This window comes from Lissotriton helveticus, chromosome 11 (assembly GCF_964261635.1).
Source record: "Lissotriton helveticus chromosome 11, aLisHel1.1, whole genome shotgun sequence".
In the NCBI taxonomy this organism is placed as follows: Eukaryota; Metazoa; Chordata; class Amphibia; order Caudata; family Salamandridae; genus Lissotriton; species Lissotriton helveticus.
Window position 1 is genome coordinate 1146336075 of NC_136072.1, and position 24964 is coordinate 1146361038.

The window sequence follows — 24964 nt, forward strand, 5'->3', positions numbered from 1 at the left end:
AATCACTCTGCTCTACTTAATATTCTTAGAGATAGATTTGGCCTTAATGGTATTACACACAAATGGTTTGTCTCTTACCTTCAACACCGCACTCAACAAATCAAAATCCAGAACTGCCTAACTAAGCCTACCCCCATCTCCTTAGGAGTTCCGCCAGGTTCTATCCTCTCTCCCTCTCTCTTTAACCTCTTCATGGAACCCCTAACACTCATTCTCAAACAAGCCAGGATAAACTACCATCTCTATGCCGACGACACCCAACTCTACTATAAGAATAAAACTCATGCTGACATCCTTCACCTCAACAACACTCATCAAGATTCAAGCCTGGTTCCACATGAACCACCTCAAACTCAACCCCAAAAAACTGAAATAATTCTTTTTTCCCCAAAAAACAATCAGCTCCCCATTCAGAACTGGATCAAAGACCTTAATGCCCTCAACTGCTCCTTATCCCTGTCCGATTCAGTCAAATCACTAGGGATCTCCCTTGACAACCTCCTCACCCTCAAGACCGACATCAACAATTCTGCCAAAGGGGCCCTCTTCACTCTCCGCCACCTGAAGAAAATCAAGCCCTTCATCCCTATCGATGATTTCAAACTAGCAGTCCAATCCCTTGTACTATCACGAATTGACTACGGCAATGTCATTCTTACTGGAATTCCCAAGATCCACCTTGCACCTCTAGAATCTGTTCTCTACCTTATCACAGACTGCAAACGATTCGACCACATTTCCCCTGCCCTCAAAACCCTTAAATGGCTCCCCATTGAAGGTAGGTCCACTTACAAAACGGCCTGCATTACACACAAAACTCTCCATCAGAACACACCATCCTACCTCACTAACAAACTTAGCAAAGCCGGCTGCTCCCGATCCTTGAGAAACACTAACTCCTTCCTTCTTATCCCCCCCATTATGAAAAAGAAATCCACTCAGTCTCGATCCTTTTCCGGCAATGCTCCCTGCATTTGGAATGACCTGCCTACTAAACTTCGATGCAATCCTTCCTATTTTATCTTCAAAAAAGTACTCAAACTACATCTTCTCAATAAATATTGGGGACCCTAATCCCTATCTGCTCCCCTTTACTGGCCACCTGTGTCCGACCGTAGATGCGTCCGACCCCCTGCGACCTGCCTTGCCCGCCCTTCCTCTCATCACCTCCCCCTCCCTGTCTACCACCCTAGCATTCCCTCACACCCCCCTTCCGTCGTCAACCCTCAGCCCTCATCATCCCTCTCCATCCCCATCCAATGTATTGACCTACCCTGACTTTCCTTATCAACCTAACTGACCACCATCCTCCCTTTCCTTTCTCCCCTATCTTCCCAGTGCTCTTCTTAATTTTTTTGTGCCTATGTAATTATTATTACCATTTACTCCACAGTATGGTGTTTTTTGTCTTCCCATATTTATCCTCCTAAAGTCCCCCATATATTGACGTATTTGTTGTGCATATATAATACTGCTATGTTTTTTGCTCCTGGTGTTTTTACCTCCTGGTTCACAATATGTAAAGCGCTCTGATGCCCCCGGGTCCAGCCAGCGCTATATAAAACCTCTAAAATAAATAAAATAAGTAGCCAAACTCTAACACCTCAGGAGCCAGATCGGCAAATTTAGTTGGTTTGGTTCTGGGTGCCTTATTTCTCCATGGTTCTGTGTTAACAGGGATGGCGTGAGCCGTAATTTCTGATGTGGAACCAGTGAGAGATCTAGTAGCATGGTGAACCACGGCTGACGTGCCCATGTGGGGGCCACTAGTATTAGTTTGAGAGACTGTTGTCTGAGCTTGCGTACTACTAGTGGAATGAGTGGGAGAGGCAGAAAAGCGTACGCAAATCTGCCTGACCAGTTCCTCCATATCGCATTTCCCTCCGACCGTGGGTGTGGGAACCTGGCGGCGAAGGTTGGGCATTTTGCATTTTCGTGGGTGGCAAACAGATCTGTGGATGCCCCCACTTTTGGAAGAATGGTTGGAGAACTTGTGGGTGCAGCTCCCATTCGTGAATCTGTTGTGACTGACGACTCAAGAGATCCGCTATCTGATTGTGAATTCCTGGAAGGTGTTCTACTGTCAGGTGTATGTTTTGAGGGATGGCCCATCTCCAAATGTTCTGTGCAAGCTGGGACAGTTGCAGAGTGTGTGTCCCCCCCTGTTTTTGTATATAATACATGGCTGTCATATTGTCTGTCCGGATTAGAACAGCTTTGTTTTGTACTTGAAAAGTTTTGAGTGCTAGGAAAATTGCTAGCAACTCTAAATGGTTGATATGGAACTGTTAATGCCGATTGTTCCATTGGCCTTGTGTGGTATAATGCAAGAGATGGGCTCCCCATCCTGTGAGGGATGCATCTGTCGTGAGCACTATTTGTGGAACGGGGTCTAGGAACGGCCGTCCCTTTGTCAAGTTTTTGGTGTTCCACCATTGCAGAGAGCGATATGTACGGCTGTCTAACACCAGGTCTGTGAGCTGACCGTGAGCCTGATTCCACTGTTGTGCTAGACATTCTTGTAGTGGGCACATTTGCAGTCTTGCGTGAGGAACTATGAAGATGCAAGATGCCAACATGCCTATTAGTTTCACGAACACTCTGGCTTGGAGAGGGCTGGCATTGAAAAAGGGAGACTACGTTCTGAATGCTTTGAATCCTGGCTTGACTAGGATACGCTAGAGCTGCCGATGGGTCTATGGTAGCTCCTAGATATTGATGAGCGTGCGAAGGCTCTAGGTGCGACTTGGTGTAGTTTATTGTAAACCCCAAGTCGTGTAATGTTTGAATTGTTTGTTTTGTGTGTTGTACACACTGGTTGAACGATCTTGCTTTTATGAGCCAGTCGTCGAGGTAAGGGAAGACATGTATCTGTTGTCTTCTGAGATGTGCAGCTACTACTGCTAAGCACTTTGTAAACACTCGTGGTGCTGTTGTGACACCGAATGGAAGGACTTTGAACTGATAGTGTTGCCCTTGTATGACAAACCTTAGATACTTCCTGTGCGCAGGATGTATGGGAACATGAAAATATGCGTCCTTTAGGTCTAGCGTCGAAAGGAAATCTCCCTGTTGTAGTAATGGGAGTACTTGTTGTAAAGTGACCATATGAAAATTATCCGATTGTATGTAGTGGTTGAGGGGCCGGAGGTCGAGAATTGGTCTTAATGTCCCGTCCTTCTTGGGGATTAGGAAGTACAGGGAGTAAACTCCTGTTCCTTGTTCCTGTAAAGGGACTACTTAAATAGCATCTTTTTCTAGAAGTGCTAGAACTTCCTGTTGAAGCAGAGTTATGTGTTCTGCGGACATTGGGCGCTGCCTGGGTGGGATGTTTGGGGGGGGGGGGGGGGGGGGGGGGTTGCTGTGAGTTCTAGGCAGTAGTCATGTTGGATAATCTGTCTTACCCACCTGTCGTGATAGAATTCCAGACAGGTAGGATCTTTGATAGTCTGCCCCCCACAGGAGTGGAATGCTGTAGGGGAGGCAGAGGGAAGTCACTGTTTGGGAGCGGTTGTTATTACCTCTACCTCTTCCCTTATTGTTGCCTCTGTATCCTCCTCTAAAGTAGCCTTTATTAGAGGAGGTTTGTGTTTTAAAAGATGATGTGGTATCTGTGCCGGTCTGCTTGGAGCCTCCTCTATAAAAGGAGCGGCGAAAAGAACTCCTAGTCTGGGTGGATTGTAATGCACCCATAGACTTAGCAGTGTCCGTGTTTTTCTTCATCTTCTCTAGTGTGTTGTCTACTTCCGGCCCGAACAACTGGTTCCGATTGAATGGCTGGTTCAGGATGGTAGTCTGTACTTCTGGTTTGAAACCTGAAATGCGTAACCATGCATGACGTCTGAGAATAACACTAGTATTAACTGCTCTGGATGCTGTGTCAGCTACATCTAGTGCGCATTTAATAGAGGCATTAGATATTAATGTGCCTTCTTGTAAGAGCTCTGCTGCCTGATCCTTGTATTGATCTGGTAGGTGTTCCATGAATTTTTCTAGTTGGTCGTAGTGAGCCCTGTCGTAGCGTGAGAGTACGGCTTGTGTGTTTGCTATGCGCCATATGTTTGTTGCTTGCGCAGCAATCCGTTTCCCTGACGCATCAATAATTTTAGATTCTTTGTCAGGCGGTGGTGTGTCACCAGAAGTTTGGGAATTGGCTCTTTTACGTGCGTTTGACACTACCAAAGAGTCTAGTGGCAGATGTCCCTTAATGTAGACTGGATCAGCTGGTGCTGGTCTATACTTTTTTCTATTGTGGGATTTAGCACCCTACATCGTACTGGATCTTTAAAAATGTCTGGAGCATGTTTAATGACTCCTTTGATCATGGGTAATATTTGAGTAGACCTTTGTGACTGCTCAAATGTAAAAACAACAAGTGATGGACTGAATGTGGATCAATGTCACACACTCCCCCAGTCAAAGGATCTGGGCCCAAATCCATCGTTTTTTTGCACTCCACACCACCCTGGGTTAGACAATGGCGATATGCAAATCAGCTCTGACCCTGTTGCCCCATGGGAACAGTCCAGTCCGAACTACAAAAGCCATGTCCTTCCCAGAACGGAATCAAGCATCCGAGGACCGGACCGGTTTCGAGGTAACACCTCTCTTCAGCCCGGCTAGCTTGATTCCAGTGGTGTGGAGTGCCTGGGACCCACGTCTGGGCATCCCCAGCGCACTTAGGGCGGCAATTGCAAAAACAACAAGTGATGGACTGAATGTGGATCAATGTCACACACTCCCCCAGTCAAATGTGTCTAATAAGAAATCCTCCTCAATGACATCAGAGTGCATTGAAACTCCATGGTAAAGGGCAGCAATACTATCCTCTGGAGGGGAAGGTTTTGTTGGGTAGTACAGAGGATCAGGGATGTCTGGCATGTTTGGTGGAAAATTGTATCTTTGGGATATTCTGGATTGAAATCCTCATCTAAAGGGTATGTATGTGGGGGGAGGAGCCTAGCTCGCGACCGAGATGGCCGCGTTTTAGCTCGGCTCCGTTCAACCACCTGTTTTCTTCGATTATCCTGTATTTCTCCTGCCCCGGGAAGCCCTCTTTGCGGTGTTTCGGTACTGCGGGCACTTTGCGGACACTTACCCGTTGCTCCGGTGATCCTGGGTGCTGTCGATCCTGTGCGGTGGTCCCGCTCGGAGCCTTCGGGGCGGACTGGCCTGGACCTCCTTGCAGCGCCGGGACGTGACGGAGCGCGATGGTCGGCCCTTTCTGGCGCTGTGGATCTGGTTGCGGAGGCTGATGTGCGAATAGGCCGGCTGTGCCCGTTGGCGGACCCGACTGGCCTGGGCCTCGGGGTGCGGACGCTGCCTCCTGCGGGAGAGCCTCCTCATTTATCCGGCTTGGTCCCCCCTTTGTTCCCCGGCCCGGCCATTTTGGATTTTCCGCCCGGGCTCGGAGAACGGGGCCGGCGGCACGAGGGGGCCGCCAAACATCCTTCTTCTGGTGGGTCTCCTTCCTGCCTTGGGGCGCCCCGCTGCACTTCGGCTGACCTTTTGCTTTGGTGTTGCTCCGGCCGGGGCCCCCGACGACCGAGGGCTTGCTGGGCTCCTAAGATGGCGGCCGACCCTGGGAGTCTCTGCCGGGCCTGGGCGAGCACTGGGGGCCCGCCACACGGCCCGGAAGTCGGATCTTGTGAAGGGTTTCCTGCACTTCAAGTTGTCCTGGATGCACTATACTCCTGGCGGACTTCCGTGGCTGCGCCTGTTTCCCCTGTGGAGGCGGACCCACTCTTCGATTTATGCGGGCCCCCATCGTTGGATTTTGCTTCCTTGTTGCAGGGTACGGCTGGTGTGCTCCTGGTCTCTGTGCCTCCGGCGGAGACCGCATCCTTGGATTGGAGACTCTCCGACGCCCTTCGTTGTCCTGCTTTGTTGCCTCGGCCGCTGGTCTGCGGTCCGTTTGCATCCTGTCCAGGCCTCGATGATCCTTTCTGTTTCTCATCGCGTCGGCTCCCCGGCCGGGGCGCCTGTGCCGACCCAGCTGGACTTGCCTCGTTGGACTTGTCCGTAGAATTGTGCCTGCGGTGCGAAGGTTGTACCGTAACTTTTTTGTATCCTCCGTATTTTCTTTCACGTTTCTCCTCAGGACTGCCGCTGGATTTACTCCTGAACCCTGTGTCCCTTGTCGTTTGGACCTTGTTTGTTTGTATGATTACAACCTTGGACAAAAGCGGACAGGGCTGAAATGACTTATTATATGCGGTAGTCTTGTTTTTGATCTATGACCGACGTGTGCTGTTGTGATGTTGCGTAACTTCGTGGGACTCCTGAAACTTATCCTGATATCGTTTAACTTCCCGTGGGCTCTGCCTCTCCCCTTTTCACAGGTGGTGGGATGGTTGCAGATAATACTGTTTTTTGCCCTCTCCCGTGTGTAATGTTCCTTCCTTTCCCTGGCCCCTCTTTTTTGCCTTTGTTTCTACCTTGTTTCTTTCTTCTATATTTCGGGTTCTATTTAGGGCGACAGGCACGCTGCTGGGGGGTTGGCCGTAGCCTTCTGCAGGGGTGTAGGGTGGGCTTGTGGGGTGGGTGGGGGGGTCTGTTGCTGTTTTTGGGGGATCTTTTTCCTCCTTTCTTCTCCCTTTTTGGTTCTATGGCCCTTGTGTATCCCTTCTTTCGGGGCTCTGTCTCGTCGTCTGTCCCCCTGGTGTCTTTCTGGGGTATTTTTCCGGTATCACGATGATTCTGATTTGCTGGGTGTGTTGTTTGTATTTTTAATGTCTATTTTGTACCGGGTTATTGTCTTCCTGTTTCGTCGCCCGGGGGCGGGTGTTTGGATAAGAGTCCCTTCCTTTCCTTCTTCCCCCTTCCTTTCCCCCCCCCCCTTATGCGGGGTTCTTTTCTTTTATTGGGGGTCCGTTTCGTATTGTTCTTGTATTTGGGTCCTTTTCTGTTCTGTTCGGTGGGACAGGTGGTAGCTGCGGTGGGCGGGCATTGGACGATGTGTGCGGTGGCCTTTCCTCATGTCTCTTGTTTTGACCGGTGCTTATTGGTATGCCTATTTCGTATTTGTTTCTCCTGTGTTTTTTTACGATCATTGTATTGCTGTCCGCCGCGGCCCCACCCCTTTGGTTTGTCTCTCGGCCCGCCATACTCCTGTACTCCCTAACCCGTCCTTTCAAAATAAGAAAACTACCTTTCTAATTCTTATCTCCTGTGATTGCTCTAAGATGCTTGTTATTTCTCCTGTTTCTCTGCCTTTGTGTACTGTAATACTCTGTGCATTGCTCCTGACATTTGGCTCTGTGGTGGCCAGCCCGGTGGGTTGTAGGCCCGTATTTGTGAGCTCTTTCTGTACAATAAAGGTTTTAAAAAAAAAAAAAAATAAAAAAAAAAAATAAAGGGTATGTATGTGGCTCTGGTACGTTATCCCCCCCACCTAAATCATACTCCTCGTCAGTGTGGAGTGATGATGCAGGAGATTGAACAGGAGAAGTTATAGGTTCAATATTAGGAGGGATAGGAGAGTAAGAAGGTGAAGGAGAGGAAGGGTGCATTGGAGAAGTTGCACAATCCTTTTTGGCAGGAACCACAGGTGGAAGTGGTGTGTCTGCTGGTCTTTTCTTATAAGGAATTGCTTCCACATGTCCAGTTTTTGGATTAATATGGACTTTTTTCAGTCTAGGATCTGGTCTAACAGTTCTCCCTGGGCTCGGCTCCGAGAAAAAAGACTACGCCTTCCGGTGCCTCGGCGCAGAAAAAACATGTGCCAATTCCACCTCCGCCATTGGCACCGAAACATCCTTCGACACCGAAGCCAAAACACCCCTCGGTGCCCAAAGACCCTTTGGCACCCGAACCAAAAGACACATCGGTGCCGAAGCCAGGAACCGTACCGGACCCGAAAGCTTCAACTCCGAAACCCTCCGGTTCCAAAAATAAAGAAGGGAAGTTAGATTCCGGCAGCCGAGCCCGAAGGCGGGGCGTAGGAGGGTAAATTTCGGTCACGACTGGGCCCCATGGGTAGAGTGCTGACCGCTGCCTTTGGCTTGGCTAGTGTATGTTGTGCAGGGGCAGAGGTACTCACGGGTTGTCGAGATGGAATCGAATCGTCCGAGTCCTCTGCCCCTGATATGATCTGGAGATCAGGCGAGTCTTCCTCGGCGACGAGTGGAGCCTCGTCCTCGGAGATATCTTCGTATGGATCCTCGTCCTCGGAGAAGTCTTCTTCGACGATCTCCTCCTCAAAGATGGCCTCCGGTGCTGGCGCTGATCTCCTCATCACGTGTCGACGGGCCCTCCGATCCCGAATGGTCTTCTTCGATCGGAAGGAGGCACAGGCTGTGCAGGTCGACTTGTCGTGTTCTGGCGAGAGACAGAGGTTGCAAACCTCGTGATGGTCGCTATGAGTGAATTTTGCTCGACATACCAGGCATGTCTTGAATGGAGTTCTGTCCATGAGGTGTAGGCCGTACGGCGCCGATAGGCCCAACGGCCCGCGTCGACGCACCGGAATGTAGCGGGTGATGTTGAAAAAGTCTATTCGATGTCGAAAAAAGTTTATCTAAAGTTTCACGCTTCGAAAAAGCAGAAAAAGTATTTTCTAGCCGGACCGGAAAACTTTCATCCGAACCCAGTGGCGGAAAAAAACAATCTGAGGAGGGCGTCGATGACCATGCGCAGTATTGTCCAAGGGAGGAGTTACCTATCTCGTGACTACAAAGACTTCTTCCAATTTCATGTGGGCAGTCAAAATAAATATACTAGTTGCAATGTTAGTAAATGCCCTCTTACTAATGGAATAAGTGCCAGGTATCATTAGTGTTTTGGCAAAATAATTAATTGGAAGTCTTTCATGCAAACGGTCTTAATAGGGAGAGGTGTGGCGCCGCGGCCAGGGCGACTGACGCTGTTGTGAAGTTGTGTAGAGCCTGCATCTTTTCGCTCCCCCACCTCAGGAACCGGCAAGCACTTCTCCTTTCATTCCTTTTTTATTTTTTGCATTTTCATATAGCGCAAATCAAGGTATCAAAGCGCTTTACATAAGCACTCGTTCCATAACAGAAATTTGCCCAGTGGGGGATAATATGCTGCATGGCTAAACACTTATAAGGTCCCAAGTGTGAGACCTATTGGCTATGCCAATGCTTGTTAAGATATTCGACTCCACTAGTACATCTTATTAAATGCTTTGATATCCAGGTAGGCTGTTACGCAGATGACACCCAATTACTACTGACATGGGACCAGGCCATCCAGTGGTGCGGCACCCCCCTCCCCACCCCAACCAACCAACCCTTGGCTCCAACCCCCGTCAGCCTTTCTGCTGTCCCTGACAATTGCACAGGCCTGGCTCGTCTATAAAGTGTTGCCACCTCTTAAAGCTTGGAGGAGTGACCCAGCAACATCTCCGTTGAAGCGGAGACGCTAATTCCCTGCACCCACCAAAATGACCAACAAGATCCTTTGTCAGAACGACCCCGTCAGTCAAAGCTGCACTGCACACAGGCCCACCCAGCCAGAGTTGCTGTGAACAGATGGTGCCCCTGAGGCACAGAGACCCTCAAGAGTTGAGCCCACCCCATCCCTGGACTCTACCATCCTGTCCCCCCCCTGCTGTCGCCCCCCTCCCATCCCTAGACTCTACCATCCTGCCCCCCCCCCCCTGCCCCAATGGTGGACCAATGGTGCCCATGGGGTCCTGAGAGCCTACACAGCTGAGCCCACCTTTGGGTTTGGCTGGACAGGTCACCAAGTCCAGCCTGCTTTTACAGGCAACCAAATACCCAGCGTGCCTCCCGTAGTGAGACTCGCTGGAGAAAACACCACTGCATATGACCCCCCACAGCCAGAATTCTAGTGGGCCAATAGTGTCTCTGCGTGCCCAAGACCCTCAAGGACTGATCTCCACTGTGGGTTCGCCCAGACTGGCCTCACAGTCCTTACTAGCGCCTCTTTTGAATCAGATCACTCCCCATTGATTTAAACAGGGCACCCAATGCTGAAGTGAACTTGTGCACTGGATACCCCAGAGCTGATCAAGGTGACCTGTTGGTGCTGCCTTGGATCTTGCCTCATACTTACCTTAAATCCATAAGGCCAGTCCCCTAAGTCGCTGCTAAGTATCCATATGCAGTATACGTTACTTTCCCACAGGATAATATTACCACATTCTGATACAAATGTCAGTTTATTTCTACATCCTGAAAAACTGTGATAACTCCCAAAATGCAACTGTATTCCTGTATACTTTCACAGTGATATCAAAATAAAATACTCCATTATGAAGTTCTTGGTGCTAAACATATATATAAAAAGAAGTGTTCTTTTTCGAAATTGGTATATACCTCCTTCTTGAATGTGTGCACCATTTGTCGCCTGTAATACAGGTCTAACTCCTCTCTGAGCTCAACTACCCTACCAAAGATAGAGCCCCTTGGAGTTGCTAGAGCAAACCCTTTCCACTCGGAGGATACCTGGACTCTTCACAGCATACCTCTGTTTGGTACACTGTATGAAGAGCCAGCTTCTTACAGCTACTACCTTGCATTCCCTTTAACCTATTGAGTATTTAGGTGGCACTCCTGACAACAGGAACTCAGATTCGACAGACACAAGAAGAGCTTAGAGGGAAAACTGAGGACCAGTTGCGGACTACTGGTGCCAAACCCTGCCTGCACCTGCCCTGGCAATCGCAACAAACCAACTCGACTTGTTGCTGCCAGCACTTCGCAAATTGCCAGCAATTGCTCTTGGAGTAGAGGAGCTACTCCCTTGCAGCTTGCAGGCACCAAACAGCAAAGAGTGGTCCACCATTCTGCTGCTCGCAGGTCTCACCGACGCAGCAGCTGCCAAGGAAGAGGTCACAATGCTCCAGGAGGTCAGATTGACTCCTCACTAAGTGAGAAGTCGCCAGGACCAACCGGAGAAGTACAGCACCAATGCCCGGGGTACCAGACCCCTTGCAGCAACCAAATCCTGTTTGAGTCCAATCCGGACTAAAAACCAAGCAGCTGTCCAGGAACGTCAGCATCCCCTCAACTGGAGAGACCCTCAACTGGAGAGACCCACAACTGTGACACACCTGTGATGCACAAGCCCAGCTGACCTAGCCCCTCTGCACCAGTGTGTCCCAGCTGGGTTCCTGAGAAATTACTGTGCCTTCTTGCTCCCAGGGCCCTCACAAACTAAGCCCCTCGTTGAGAGCTCACAGACTTGTTTCTAGGTGCCCCCCTGTCCTTTGGTGTAGCTCACAAAGCTACTATACCGACCAGCACCTTGGCACCCAGACGCTCCAGGGCAGGTTAAGACTAACTGCTGGTGGTTACTTGTACCGTGGCCCCCTACCACCTTAAGTTCTGAAGGAGACCACCCCCTCCCCACCCCAGAAACCTTTTGCAAGTGACTGTATGCAGTGTATGCTTTTTGCCCCACAGGAAAGAATTACCGCATAAAGACGCATTTAAGTGAACATTTTGCTTATCTGTAAGATTCAATCTCTCATAAAATACTTATTGGATACCTTAGTTTTTGGTCTTAAAATTCATGTAAAAATGTGTTTGTTTTTCAAAATTGGTTGACTATTTATCCTTGTGTGGGTTTCATTTATTGTCTCGGACTACAACAAATGTTTAGCACTACCCTCTGATAAGCTTAAACTGCTCAATTTGGTGCAACTCTGCAAGCAGAGGCCTGTGCTACCAGGCTCTCAGGAGCAGGGTGCTTAGACAAAAAAAGCAGTGTTAGTCAGAGCCGATCTGTGATAATGTACCACTTATTAACTCGGGGCAAGAGCAGGTTTTATTATATGTGCCCATGAAAGTTTCCGTCAGGGTCTTGTTGAAGGGCAAAAACTGTTCAAAGGAGCATTGTCCAATCTGTAGAACCTCCAGAAGGATATTGGCTTTCCCCTCAACTGACCAGAACTGCAAGTCTAAAACCTCTATCGCTTGTCTAATAATCATGGTGATCTATCTGCAGCCTTTGATACTCCGTCCTAGACTAGGTTGATTCAAAGGCTGCAAGAGATAGGCATTTTTGCTAAGGGTCTCTAGGGGTTGCAGGATTTTTCAGGAAATAGATCTCAGATTATCTCACTGGGCACCCTTAAGTCTTGCACTATGCGGATTGATAAGGGAGTACCGCAGGGCTTTTGTTTAAGCCCTACGCTGTTTAACATCTATGAGCCCCTCTAGTTACCATCGCTAGATCCTTCGGATTTGAAATTATATCATACGATGATAGTCAGCTTGTCATTTCGTTCAGTGATGACCTGCACATGGTCAAAGAGCATCTCTCCAATAGCATGAAAGCAATTGCAGACTGGATGGCAACTGTCTGCAATTAAAATACTGGGAAAACAGATCATGCTATTTTGAGAAGGCAAAGCAACTCTGGGCCTCAAAATGGTAGCCTAAAGAATTAGGCCCCATTACCAGACCCCAAGCAGGTAGTGAAGAATGTTGGCCTTAATATAGATCAGATCTTGTCCACGAACGACCAGGTAGTAGCCACTAGAGGTAGTTGTTTTTACATGATGCGTCTTCTGATGAAAGCTTTTTCCTATCTTCCACTTTGACAGGAAAACCCTTCTTCAGGCTTTGATTATTAGCAAATTGGACTATGACTACGCTCTACTCGCATCAGCAAAGAGACCTTAATGTCAAATTGCAAGTGGTACAAAATACTACCGCACGACTTGTGTGTAATCTTCCTTCCCACTCTGCTCCTGAACATTTGCTGTAAGCCCTGCATTGGCTACCAACTAAGAAAAGGTCAATCTTCAAAATGTGTTGCCTCACTCATATGTTATTAACGGGCAATGGACATAGTTACCTACACCAGAAACTAAACTACTATGGTACAGTCAGGGATTTGCGCTCCAAAGACTAAGCCCTTCTTATTGTTTCCCGTGTTCGTTTGACACGATGCAGTGGCAGGTCTTTTTCTTACCTCACCCGTGTTATTGGAACGCCTTGCTCTATTATATACGCACCTGGTGGCCCGTGTTATTGGAACGCCTTGCTCTATTATATCCGCACCTGTCCTGATTATATAAAATTCAGGAAACTGCTTAAGAACAGTCTTATTCTAATTTTCGGCGTTTGGTTTTTACCGGTGTTTAGCGTTCGCACAGAGATACCTCTTCCGAGGTGATTGACGCATTATAGTAAGTTGTACTAACATAAAATGTTGAACTAAGCAGATTCCGCCATGGAAGGATCGGGCGAGAATTAATCCTATGTCATAGGTGGTGTACAGCGGTTAGCCTCTTGTAGGTCCATATAAAAGTAGTCATCTTCCTATCGAGGGACAAGCGCATCCCAATCATAATCACCAAAAGGTGAGGGGCTCCTGTCAGAGCCTGAACCAAAGGATGACTCATTAGAAAGGGATTTGTTGTCAGTCAGTTGTACTTGGGCTGGGTGCATCAGAACACAGCTTCTGCCAAAGAGTCAGACAGGACAATAAGAATCACGTAGTCCTATGGCATCGAGGCAGAGGAACAAGCCTGGATCATGGTGCGCGGAGTCGGCACCGAAGCCAGAGCTGAATCCAAAGCAGGTTTGAGAAGCAAGAGGTTACAGAGGTCAAACCTGACTGGGGCAACACAAATGGAGGCCTCGTCCTGAAGCAAGAGACCTGTAAGTATGCCAGAGATAGCTGGAATGGTGCCACCCTTAAACGCTTCAATCTGTTGTGGTGCCAACAATTGACACAAAACGGGGTGCATCAAAATCAGCTGCAGAATAGACTTAGGCAGACAGTGAGACAAGAGGGCATGTTATTGACTTCTGAGAAAGAAAGTGGTGAGGCTGGGACAAGGCTTGTGTTTCTTCTCTGACTTCGACTTACCAAAGACTTGAATAGAGTGGATGACCTGTCGCGGGAATGTCCCAGAGAAAGATTCTGTGTCGTACAGTTTAGTTTCGTGGTCACGGATCTTCTTTGGGTTTATCAGGGCACGCAACCCAAAAGACATGTAACTGTGGTCCAGAAAGTATAGGTTCACCTTACGGAGATATGTCACAAACATCTGTTTGCGACAGTGCTTAATAAGCTTCATCCCTGCCATTTTAGGAGGGGACATATCTTGCACATTGGAAAGTTTTGCCAAAAAGGCTCATCAACAGACAAGAAAAAAGATGGACCTAGCTAAGGATCTGCACACGAAGGCGTGGAAAGAAACAGACATCACCATGCTTGGGTGGTGCCTATAGCCATTATCAACAGTCACTTTTGGAGAGAAGCTAAGCAGCAAAAAGCCACCTACCAATACGTAGGAGTTGAGTAGAAAAAAATCCCAGATTTAGAATGGGCATGTTCCAAAGGCGAGGAAACTGTGATTAGTAGTATCCATCAAAATTGTTAAACACTTAAGTTGGCAAATACATTTTCAATTCCAATTTCTCATACTTACTCGTTCTTGAGCAAGTTTCCTCATTTCCTCCTGCAGTTTGTTAAGTATTCGTAGATTTGGTTTGTTCTTTTTGGCAAATTGCTGTAGTTCAATCACACTTTTATCTGACATGTACTAAACAAAGAAAAACAGGTTATTTCACTTTGTAGAATGTTAGACCGGTCTAAGGATATTAAAGTGCTTTACAGGAACGACGAAAATTCACATGACAAATGATGCATCACTGTTTAGACATCAACAAGTTCTTCCAGACTTAACAACGTTTAGGGACACATTTTCAATTCCCACATATAAATGGATCAAGCGTAATAAAATGCAGCCCGAAAAATCTTCCTGAAATTTTCCAACGAAAGTATCAAGTTAGGTCTTGTTGTGCATGGACAGTTTCATGGTAATCCATCAAGCAGGGGCTGAGAAAAAACGGGGTTAAAAAAAAAAGTGTGTTTTCCCCCATGTTAATTCCCATCATACCTATAGAGACACCTGCAGCCTGAACTGCTGGACCGAATGACACCAAATTGGCAGAAAGGTAGATTTTGTTACACAGATTGTGCTTTTTGTTGTAAACCAGTTCAGTTGTTGAGAAATTTAAGAAGATGGAGATAATGGTAACTGTGGCTGTGATGACTTTGCAAAAAATAACACGCTTGTGCAGGGAAAAGCAGAGCTCTAATTGAGTGCCAACACTTCATACGGAAAGTGTTGGCAGACATCTTGGGATTCTGCTTCAGCTGAGTCCCAAAAAAAAAGGTAAAAATAAAAAAAAGGAAAAGGGGCAGGGAAGGAATACCCTGATCCTGAGGACCCTGACAGGTCAAAAAAGCATGTAAAAAAAAAAAAAAGTAATAAAATAAAAAATCATGCACGCAACCCCCTCCCTTAATTAAAAAAAAAAAAAAAAAAAAAGGCTGGAACCGAGGGAAGTCGTCTGAGGCGCAGCTCCCTTTCTCTACTAATTAGGAAATTGATTTAAAAAAAACTTGGAAATCCACTGGAAAAAAACAAGGGTAACAGACCTAGTTAGGAAATAGAATTAAAAAAAATCTTCCAAATACGTCCCCTTAATGCACGGCTTATGAACTCGCATATAGCTATCACTGATGACCTTACTGATGACATCAGAAATGACATCAATGATGACATCTTCCACAGAACCAGTCACACACCCAGGTACACCCGCCCACAACATCTCATATCTACTTCCACACAACCTTTGGCATTCCAATTCGCAGACCCATACAGTGACACCTACTCACTGATCCATAGAGCCAATAACACAACAACTTACCCATACAGCCACTAACAACCAATAACTCATATATGCACCTACTCACTGACCAACAAAGCCACTCACGCATCCAGATACTCACATACCTACTCAAAAACCCATACAGTCACTCACACATCCACCAACTTACTCAGATAAACTAACATACACACTTAACTATGCAGTCATTGAGACTAGCACATACTTTCCCACACAACCTCACACACTCACTAACCTATAGGCTCTCAGACCCATTCACTCATCCATAGAGCCACTAACACACATTCATGCACCCATACAGTCACTCATGTAATCCGTTACAAGCCCATATGGACACTAAAGTACCTGCTCATTCATCCATGCAGCTTCTCATGCAACCTCATTCACCATTTACAGCCACCGGCACACCCACTTGCTCACCCATACAGGCACTCCCACAGCCACTTACCTTAGAATATAGGTTTAACACTCATCAGTAAAGTCATTTCAGATGTGATCAGTGAGGTAATTGACCAGGTCATGAGTGATGTAATGTGGGAGATAATATGCAGTGCATTGCGGAACTGCCGAATTTCTCTGGTTCTGTTAGAGTGAAATGTTTTTTTTCTTCCAGATATATATTCATACATACACATACACCCCCCCACCGGTAGTTCTAGTTAGGTCAGTGTCTCCATAGGAACTGCATTTGTGGTGCAAACATTTTCGGAACCGTTTGACGACTCTCCATGAAACTTTCTTTCCATAATAGTGCTCTTTTTAAGTTAGTTTCGAGGTGAACTGTCAAAACAGGAGCCCCCCAAATAAAAGGGGGTGCCAAAACATAAAATCACCACGCATTTTCTTTAAGAAGTGCTACCTCAAACACTGCTGAGCGAATTTACATCAAATTTGACAGGAAGCTATAACGTGTTCCACAGATTGTGCGTTTTGTGGTTCGGTGCAAATCAGTTTCGTTTTTGAGAAATTAGGGTTTAAAAAATTGCATATCTTGACGGTTGGATTCAAGGGACTTGCCCAAGAGTCCCTCTAATTCAACTGAAAAGTGTGGGCGTTCTGATTGGCCAAGGAAGGTTTACCTCCCCTTGGGGCAATTTGCTCCCGTAGGAGTGAGTGCTCTGATTGGCTGCCAGCAACATGAGATGGGGTCTCCGGGCCCCCCATCCCCTTCAAGGATTTGGCCACGGGGAATGTGACTCAGGGGACTAAGAAGGCTTGAGGTGGGGGCGCATGGACCCCTCCCCTTTTTATTGTATTTGGCCTCAGGGGTTATTAAGGCTCGGGGTGGGGAACTGCAATGCCCCCCCCCCCCCCAACCACACACACATTCGATGTTGTCCCCAGGGCGAAAGAATGCTTGGAGAGGAGTGTAGGAAAGTTCCCCTTTTTGACATGGTCACCCCCAATATTTCCCTGGCATCTGATGCAATTATAACAGAAGTGCATTGTGTTCCTACAATTCAGGTCCTCAGTGCCAGATTACTTTCCCTAACCCTGCACAATTGTTCCCCAAAGCTACCACAGTTTCAGATTGCGGTGTGTGCCATTTTCATAATTTCAGTGTAATTATGAGTGATATTTTAACGAGAATGAGTGACTTTCTTGCTAGCAAAAATCAAGCAATGAAGATTAGTAAAACATAAATATCAGCTATTAGATCCATTTGCGATACAAAAGGGGATGATGGACGGAGCGTTTGAACAAATCAAACACTCACCCCCAGTCAACTGATCTGGGTTTAATCCATCACCATTCTTTAGTTCACTCAGCCACCCCAGTTCAGACATGGCTATATGCAAATCAGTCTGACCCTGTGCCTTATGGGAACAGTCCAGCCCGAACTGCCAAGCCATGTCTTCCCTGGACCGGAAACAAGCATCCTGGGACCGGTTTCGGATTCATAATCCTCATCAGCCAGGCTATCTTGAATCCAGTGGCCAAGTGAACAAGGGACTCACGTCCGAGTATACCCTGCCACACTTAGGGCGAACAAAGCGATACAAAAGGGGATGATAGCCAGGTTCTGAGCTGGGATGGTGCATTGAGCTAAAAAAGGGTGATGGATTAAAACCATGATCTCTTGACTTGGTAAGAGTATTCTGCATCATTCAGAAACTCTGTCCATCACCACCCCCCTTTTCCAAAATCGGTTTATCCACACTATGTGTGGGAGGGTATGCTCAGACGCGAGTCCCTTGCTCATTGCACCATCAGGATTCAAGCAAGCCGGGCCGAAGAAGGCTGTGATGCCAGAAACCGGTCCCCGGAAGCTTGTTTCCTTACCAGTATAAGAATTGGCTTGGTAGTTTGGTTTGCCCTGTTCCCATCATGCACTGGGACAGGAACAGACTAATTTGCATATAGCCAGGTTCCGAGCTGGGATGGTGCATTGAGCTAAAAAACGGTGATGGATTAAAACCATGATCTCTTGACTTGGTAAGAGTATTCTGCATCATTCAGAAACTCTGTCCATCACCACCCCCCTTTTCCAAAATCGGATTAGATCCATTTGAGCAGTGAAGAACTCTAAGGAGATCTTAAAAGTGGTGCAAACGCCTGTGGCGGCTGACTCCTACTTACAATGAAATAATGAAAATGTCACACAGAAATCTGAAACCTTAGCAGCTATGGGCAGGCTGGCCTGAATGACCACCTGAGAGAATGGCTGACAAAGGGTTAATGAACAACTCCCCATGAAGGAGTTTCTCACTGACCTAACCGGTGAGTGGCAGATTGTGAAGACTGGATGTCTCATTTGGGCTCTGCTTTAGTGCACACATTTCGGGCCAATGCCTGCTTAGTGCATGACCATTGACCCATGGCCCCTGCAGGACCTGGGGGCTAGGAGTAGAGTTCTTCAAGCATGCTGCTGCTACACGTTTCTGGTCAGGAGGTAGTATTTGGTGCAGTGGGGCTGGGAGGTGACTGACGGCCGTTCTACCCGCCCCCTCCAACTGCTGTAAAAGGCCACCCCAAAAACCATCCGAGGCAGGAGAGAAGGACTCTGCAGGGGGTGGAAGAGAAGAGAGACTTTAGCCAAGAGAACACAACCCTGGGAGTGCTGGCAATGGACGTCACCACAGCGGTCTCCACTGTGCTGTCTATGCTGCACCTCAGCCTCACCTGACCAAAAACTAGTTCGTGCTGCGGAGCAGACAAAAAATGAGCTATTGCTGCCGTTCTGCGACTCACTGTGACTAACCTAGCTGAAAACTGTTGAGCAGACAGACCCCGCAGATGAGGAATGATCACTTTCAGGACCCCCACTGCCGTGCTAAAATCAAATTTTTATAAAGCATTAACATGGCAGCATAAGCACCTTGGATTAGTAACCAGCTACTCCAGGCACTCGCTTTTGCAGCGACTGCCAGCGAGTGAAGAGACTAGAAGCAATTTGATAAACTGCGCCTGGTAGTCCTAATGACTTGGACTGATGGGCCAGCCTGCAGCGATGACTTCCCCCTGCAGCAGTGGCTATGGCCCAGGCCTCAAGGACTGGCTCAGGCCCAGCATTTTAATAATGGCCTCAGTGATGCTGGACTCAATGCAGTGCTGCAGTCTGCAGTGCCTGTTGAGGCACCATTACATTGGCGGTGGACAGGTCAGGGTGACAGTGGCGTCACATTATGGCCGGTCAGGGAACAAGTCAACAATGTGCGGTGTGAGCAGAAACGGTCTGCGCAACCGCACAAGTGCAGTTGAATTAGCAACATTGTAACCTCACCTGCCTGAGCCCAGAGCGAGCTGAGCCAGCCTGCAAGCAGCACACAACTGGTGTAAAAAGATTTGAACACATCACACCTCAACTCACTCAGCTGGATTCCCATGGAAGGTAAATGTATTTACAAACTGGCCTGCATCACACACCAGGCCCATCACGCTCAATCGCCCAACTACCTAAACAGCAAACTGGTATAAGCAGGAAAATCCTGATCTCTGAGAAGCACCAACTCACTTGTACTCATCCCACGAAACTGAAAAGGAAAACGACCCAAAGCCGATCCTTCTCTGGTAACGTTCCCAGAATGTGCAACGCACTCCCTAATGACCTTAGATGCAACCCCTCCTTCTCTTGCTTCAAAGAGGACCTGAAACTCCTGCTCCTCAACCAATACTTTACCGACCAAGTAAACCAACATAAGCATCAATAACCTAATGGACTCCCCTCTCACTTTGACCTTCAAGGATGGTGGTTATCTGACTGTTACAACCACTTGCGTTTTTCTCCCCTGCTTTGTAGACATAAGTATTATGTCTTTGCTTACATCTTTATGCATCCTCATCCTGCGATGCGATACAATTTTTCTATTTTCCTTTGTGTATGTAAAGCGCTAGCTAGAACCACGTGTCTAGCTAGCGCTATATAAAACTTTATAAATAAAATAAAGTACTGCGCGCTGCCAGCTTTCGGCCTGTCACTGTGTTAATTTAGCAGTGCTCTGGCTTGTTTTGAGTGTCCAGGAGGCGCTATAAATGTGTGACTTTCCATTTCAGTGTGGTGATGCGGACCACCAGACTGAAATGAGTTTGTCTAACGCTTGATGCGTGGTACTTGGCAGGGCTGGTTCCCTCAATTGGAAATACCTTTAGCACCCCTTGTAAGTCCCTACAAAGTGGTACCCCTGGCAATGAGGCTAAAGAGATTCCAGAGGGCTGCAGCACATATTGTACAACCCTAAGGGACCCCTCAGAACCAACATGTAAACTGCCATATCAGGCTGCGTGCCATGGTGCAGAGAAAAGTGAAGCAACAACATGGCACTCCTCCTGTGTGCTCTGCCTGCAGACACCGCAAGCAGTATAGGTAAGTAATCCCAACAGAAGGCTTTGCAGCCCTAAGGCAGGGTGCACTATACTATATGTGAAGACATATCGGCATGAGCAGATATGCCCCTGTGACGTCTAAGTCGATTCTTAGATATTACAAGTGGAAAGGGAAGCCATGTTTACGAGTTCCCCAGGTACATGATGGCTTCACAGAAACTAGAGATGTTTGGAATCAATCATCTCGTATTAAATGAACCCACATTGATTCCAGTGATGGATTTATTAATACATGCACGCAGAGGGTACCTTTGAGGTGCCTCCTGAAAACCTGCTGACAACTAGTGTCGTGGCTGACTGGTGTAGACCAGCCTGCCAGCACAGACCAGTTTCTGACCCCTGCAGGCGAGAGCCTGCACTCTCTGAAGGCAGAAACAATGCCTGCTCTAGGCTGCAGATGTTGTCACCTCATCCAAGCATGATGGCTAAGTTTTTTTTTTTTTGCAGAGTTTTATATAGCGCGAACTAGACCCGAACCGAATCAGGTATCAGAGCGCTTTACATATTTTCCAGTTACGTTACATGAGGACACACTTTCATTTTAGGCACGGGGAGATTAAGTGATTTGCCCAGAATCACAGGAGGTTTTGGCGTCGTTACCGAGACTCGAACCCAGATCCCCAGGTCCGAGGTCGAGCGCCCTAGCCGTTAGGCCAACTCCTCCCCCCATCAAGCACATCAAGGCAGGAGGCTGCAAGGGCCTTTGCCACCTTTGATATGCGAACCAAGGCTTCTGGAAAGGACACCCCGGGCCCATTTGACACCAGGACAGGTGGGAAAATTAGCTGGTCAGGAGGCGTGTCCCTCTCAGGCCAGTTCCCTCTTTAAGGTGGGTTACATGATGAGGACTCAACCTTTGAAAATCCACCAACTTATTTGTGGCAGAACTAGGGTCTCTGGGTCAGGTTATGCCCACTTCCCACAAGAAGTGGTGAGATAGAAGCTGTAGATACCCTAAAGGAAGGTAGCCCAGTGGCTACTAGTCACTCCATGTAACACCGCTAAATTGAGTGTTTAGGTGGCACCCATGACACCAGGAACTTAGATTTGATGGCTCAAAAAGAAGAGGACAAAGAAGAGCTGCAAGAAAAGCGAGAACTGAAGTCTTGCTGTTGACTTTAGGTGCCAAACCCTGCCTGCACCAAGTCTTGATAATTGTGACCAGCAACTTGTCCTGCAATCCCCTGGGAGACTAGCAGCCCATTGCAAATTGCCAGCCATCTCCCTTCAGGCACTGAAGAAGCAGAGTCCTATTTACTGTGTTGCTGCTTCCTGGACAGCTCGAAGCAGTAGCCTCTCAGAAAGAGGCACCTCTGCTCCTGTAGGTCAGATCTGTCCCCACTACCAAGTGAGAGGACACCAGGATCGATTGAAGCCACACAGGACCACTACCCAGGGTCCTGAACCCCTTGTGGCAATCAAGGCCTGTTTAAGTCTAGTAGGGCCTAACCGCACCAAGACCGAGCAGCCTTTGAGGGACGTCAGCACCACAGAGATGGACTTCCTGAGTGGCCAAGCTGTCCAGATTTCTGCCCACACAACAGGGGAGAGCAGCAACTGCAAAGACCTAGGACGCACAGAGCCAAACCGATCAATCCACTCTGCACCAGAGCACCCAAGCCTGGGTACCGATGAAGCAGCTGTGCCTACTTGCTTCCAAGACCCTTGTGATCTGAGCCCCTGGTTGAGAGCTCCCGGTTTGTCCCCAAGTCCCCCTCTGAAACCTGTTTCTAGATGCCCCCCCTTCTTTCTACTGGCATAGGGCGCATAGCTACCAACCCGACCAGCACATTTGTAACGGATGCCCCCAGGGCAGGTAACTAGTAACTGCTGGTGGTACCTTTTTTTTTTACATTTCTTTATTAAGTTTCCAAAATTATATGCAATGTACAGTCTATGGAAACAAGCTAACATTTACACATCGTCCGATAAGCAATGCCAAACAGGCAATATAAATAGCGACACATTCTATATAAAAGTCGGGAAAACACCTCTTTTGATGGTTCTGGGCAACCCTGGAGGCAACATCCATGCAGCTCAGAGGAAATGCACTCAACACCTCACGTTATGTATCTGTTTGGTAACCACAGGCCCATCCAAACGTGGGTGTGGGGATAATTCGCCCAAGTGCGGAATCTGGCCCTTGGGTAAGAAGGTAAGTTTGTAGTGGCTCCCAAATATTTCTGGGTCTGGAGCTAGGAGGTAATAGTTCAGAATAGGTAGTTGTAGGATGCTGGCTCTGTATATACTACACCGAAGTAAGGAATAGTGTGCAGAGAGTCCAGTGGAACCCCAAGATTTGGTATCCACAGGCTGGGGTGATCTACCCAAACGTGGGTGTGGGGGTACTTCGCCCAAGTGCGGAATCTGGCACTTGGGCAAGAAGGATTAGTTACTTACCTGTAATCCTAGTTCTCTTCCAGAGGTATCCTCATCAAACTCATCAGCATTAGAATATTCCCGCCCATGCGCGGGACACCGGAAACACTACATTACATGCGCCCCACATATATATAACTAATATATATATATATATATATAAAAATACACACACACATACATACATATTTATATATATAAAGAAGCAATTGCAGCCTAATAAACACTAGATCTGAATCATGCTGTAAAGAATTTCCACCATACATGAATAACATGCATTAGAAACATGAGAAACAACAATAAAGTTTGTTTTGGAACTGTTTTAATGCTCAGAAAACAGTAGAAATTCTTATAAAACACTGAAAACATAGGAAGCTCCCAGGCTGCATTGCAAACACAGTCTAAAAAGACTGAAAAGCTAACCTGTAGCTGCATGCAATAAATGGACACCGTGCCTTTAAGGCACTCCTGACCCACAGCTTCCCATCATGCCTCAGGGGTGACAGTTAGGTCAGTTCTTTGCGGAGACTGAAAAACCATGAAAACTAAGAGGTTAACAATATCTCCAACTTAAAATAGTCCTTTGCCCGGGGAGGCGGGAGGGTTGCTTATGACTGATGAGGATACCCCTGGAAGAGAACTAGGATTACAGGTAAGTAACTAATCCTTCTCTTCCAGGAGATCCTCATCAATAGTCATAAGCATTAGAATAGAATAGCGAGCCTCACCTCATCTCCCTGCGGGCAAAGGAAAATACAGTAAATATCATCAGTAAGCTTAGCTAAAAACACCAAGCTAGGATAGAGTAAAAAAACACTATCCGAACAGATTCCTCAAGGAGGCCTGGCCTACTTGAGCATCAGCCCTGGAATCAGACTCTAGGCAGTAGTGCCTCGTAAAAGTATGAACTGATTTCCAGGTTGCGGCCTTGCAAATTTCTGACATCGGGACGTCATGCAAGAATGCAACAGTGGCCGCTTTCCCCCTGGTGGAATGAGCCTTGGGAGGTAAAGGTAAGGGCCTTTTCGCCAGTTGATAAGCTAAGGTAATGCATGAAACAATCCATCTTGAAATGGATCTCTTAGCGGCTGGGAAGCCAGTTCTCATGGCGACATAATTAACAAACAATTGATCTGTCTTCCTTAACTCTTTTGTACTCTGTAAGTAGAACTTAAGTACTCTTTTAAGATCTAAGGAATGAAGCGACCGCTCAGCTGGGGTCGCCGGATCAGGGAAGAAAGATGGCAGGGAAATGGACTGATTGATGTGAAAATCAGACACCACCTTAGGGAGAAAAGAAGGATGCGCCCTCAAGTCTACTCTGTTATGGTGGAAAACAGTGTAAGGCTCATTGGAACATAGCGCTTGTATCTCGCTTACTCTGCGCGCTGATGTAATCGCTACTAAAAAAGCGGCCTTCCAAGATAAGTGCTGCAAGAAAGCTCTGTGGATGGGCTCAAAGGGAGGGCCCATCAACTTAGACAACACCAGGTTCAACTCCCACGGAGGTGAAGGGTTTCTAACAGGGGGAATACACTTTCTTTAACCCCTGTAAGAAGTCCTTGACCACCTGCATTTGGAAAAAGGAGGGCTGACTAGGTGACTTCCTGTAAGCTGTAATGGCAGACAAATTCACTCTGATCGAAGCATACTTAAGGCCAGATCTTGCTAGGTACAGAAGGTAAGGGAGAATAACATGCTCCTGTCCCTTCGTGAGATCAAAGTGATGCTCTCTACACCAAAGAAAAAACCTCTTCCATTTAAAAGCATACGACGTTCTTGTGGATGGTCTTTTCGCTTCCTTTAAAATATGCATACAATCAGGAGGCAGATTTAAATGTTCGTATTGTAGGACTTCAGGAGCCATGCTGTCAAGTTCAGTGAAGGAAGGTTGGGATGAAGAATCCTCCCCCCCCCATTTTGGACAGCAGGTCCGGCCTGCAAGGTAGTCTCCTGTGCGGAAGCACCAACAGATGTAGACGGTCCGGGTACCACCACTGCCGTGGCCAGTCTGGAGCTATCAGATTCATGGTCATGTTGGATCCGAGTAGCTTGGACACCACCTTCGGGATCAGGGGCAGCGGAGGAAAGGCGTAGGCAAATGTCCCTGACCAGTCCAT

General features: G+C 47.5%; 1 protein-coding gene across 1 annotated transcript in view; it reads right to left on the reverse strand.

Moving 5' to 3' along the window:
- Window positions 1-24964, reverse strand: part of DGCR8 (DGCR8 microprocessor complex subunit) — a 256117-nt gene that overhangs the window by 13929 nt on the left and 217224 nt on the right. Inside the window, exon 14 of the mRNA XM_078667925.1 lies at window positions 14375-14488. Within this exon, the coding sequence (XP_078524051.1) occupies window positions 14375-14488 (114 nt within the window). The remainder of the gene's footprint in view (window positions 1-14374; window positions 14489-24964) is intronic.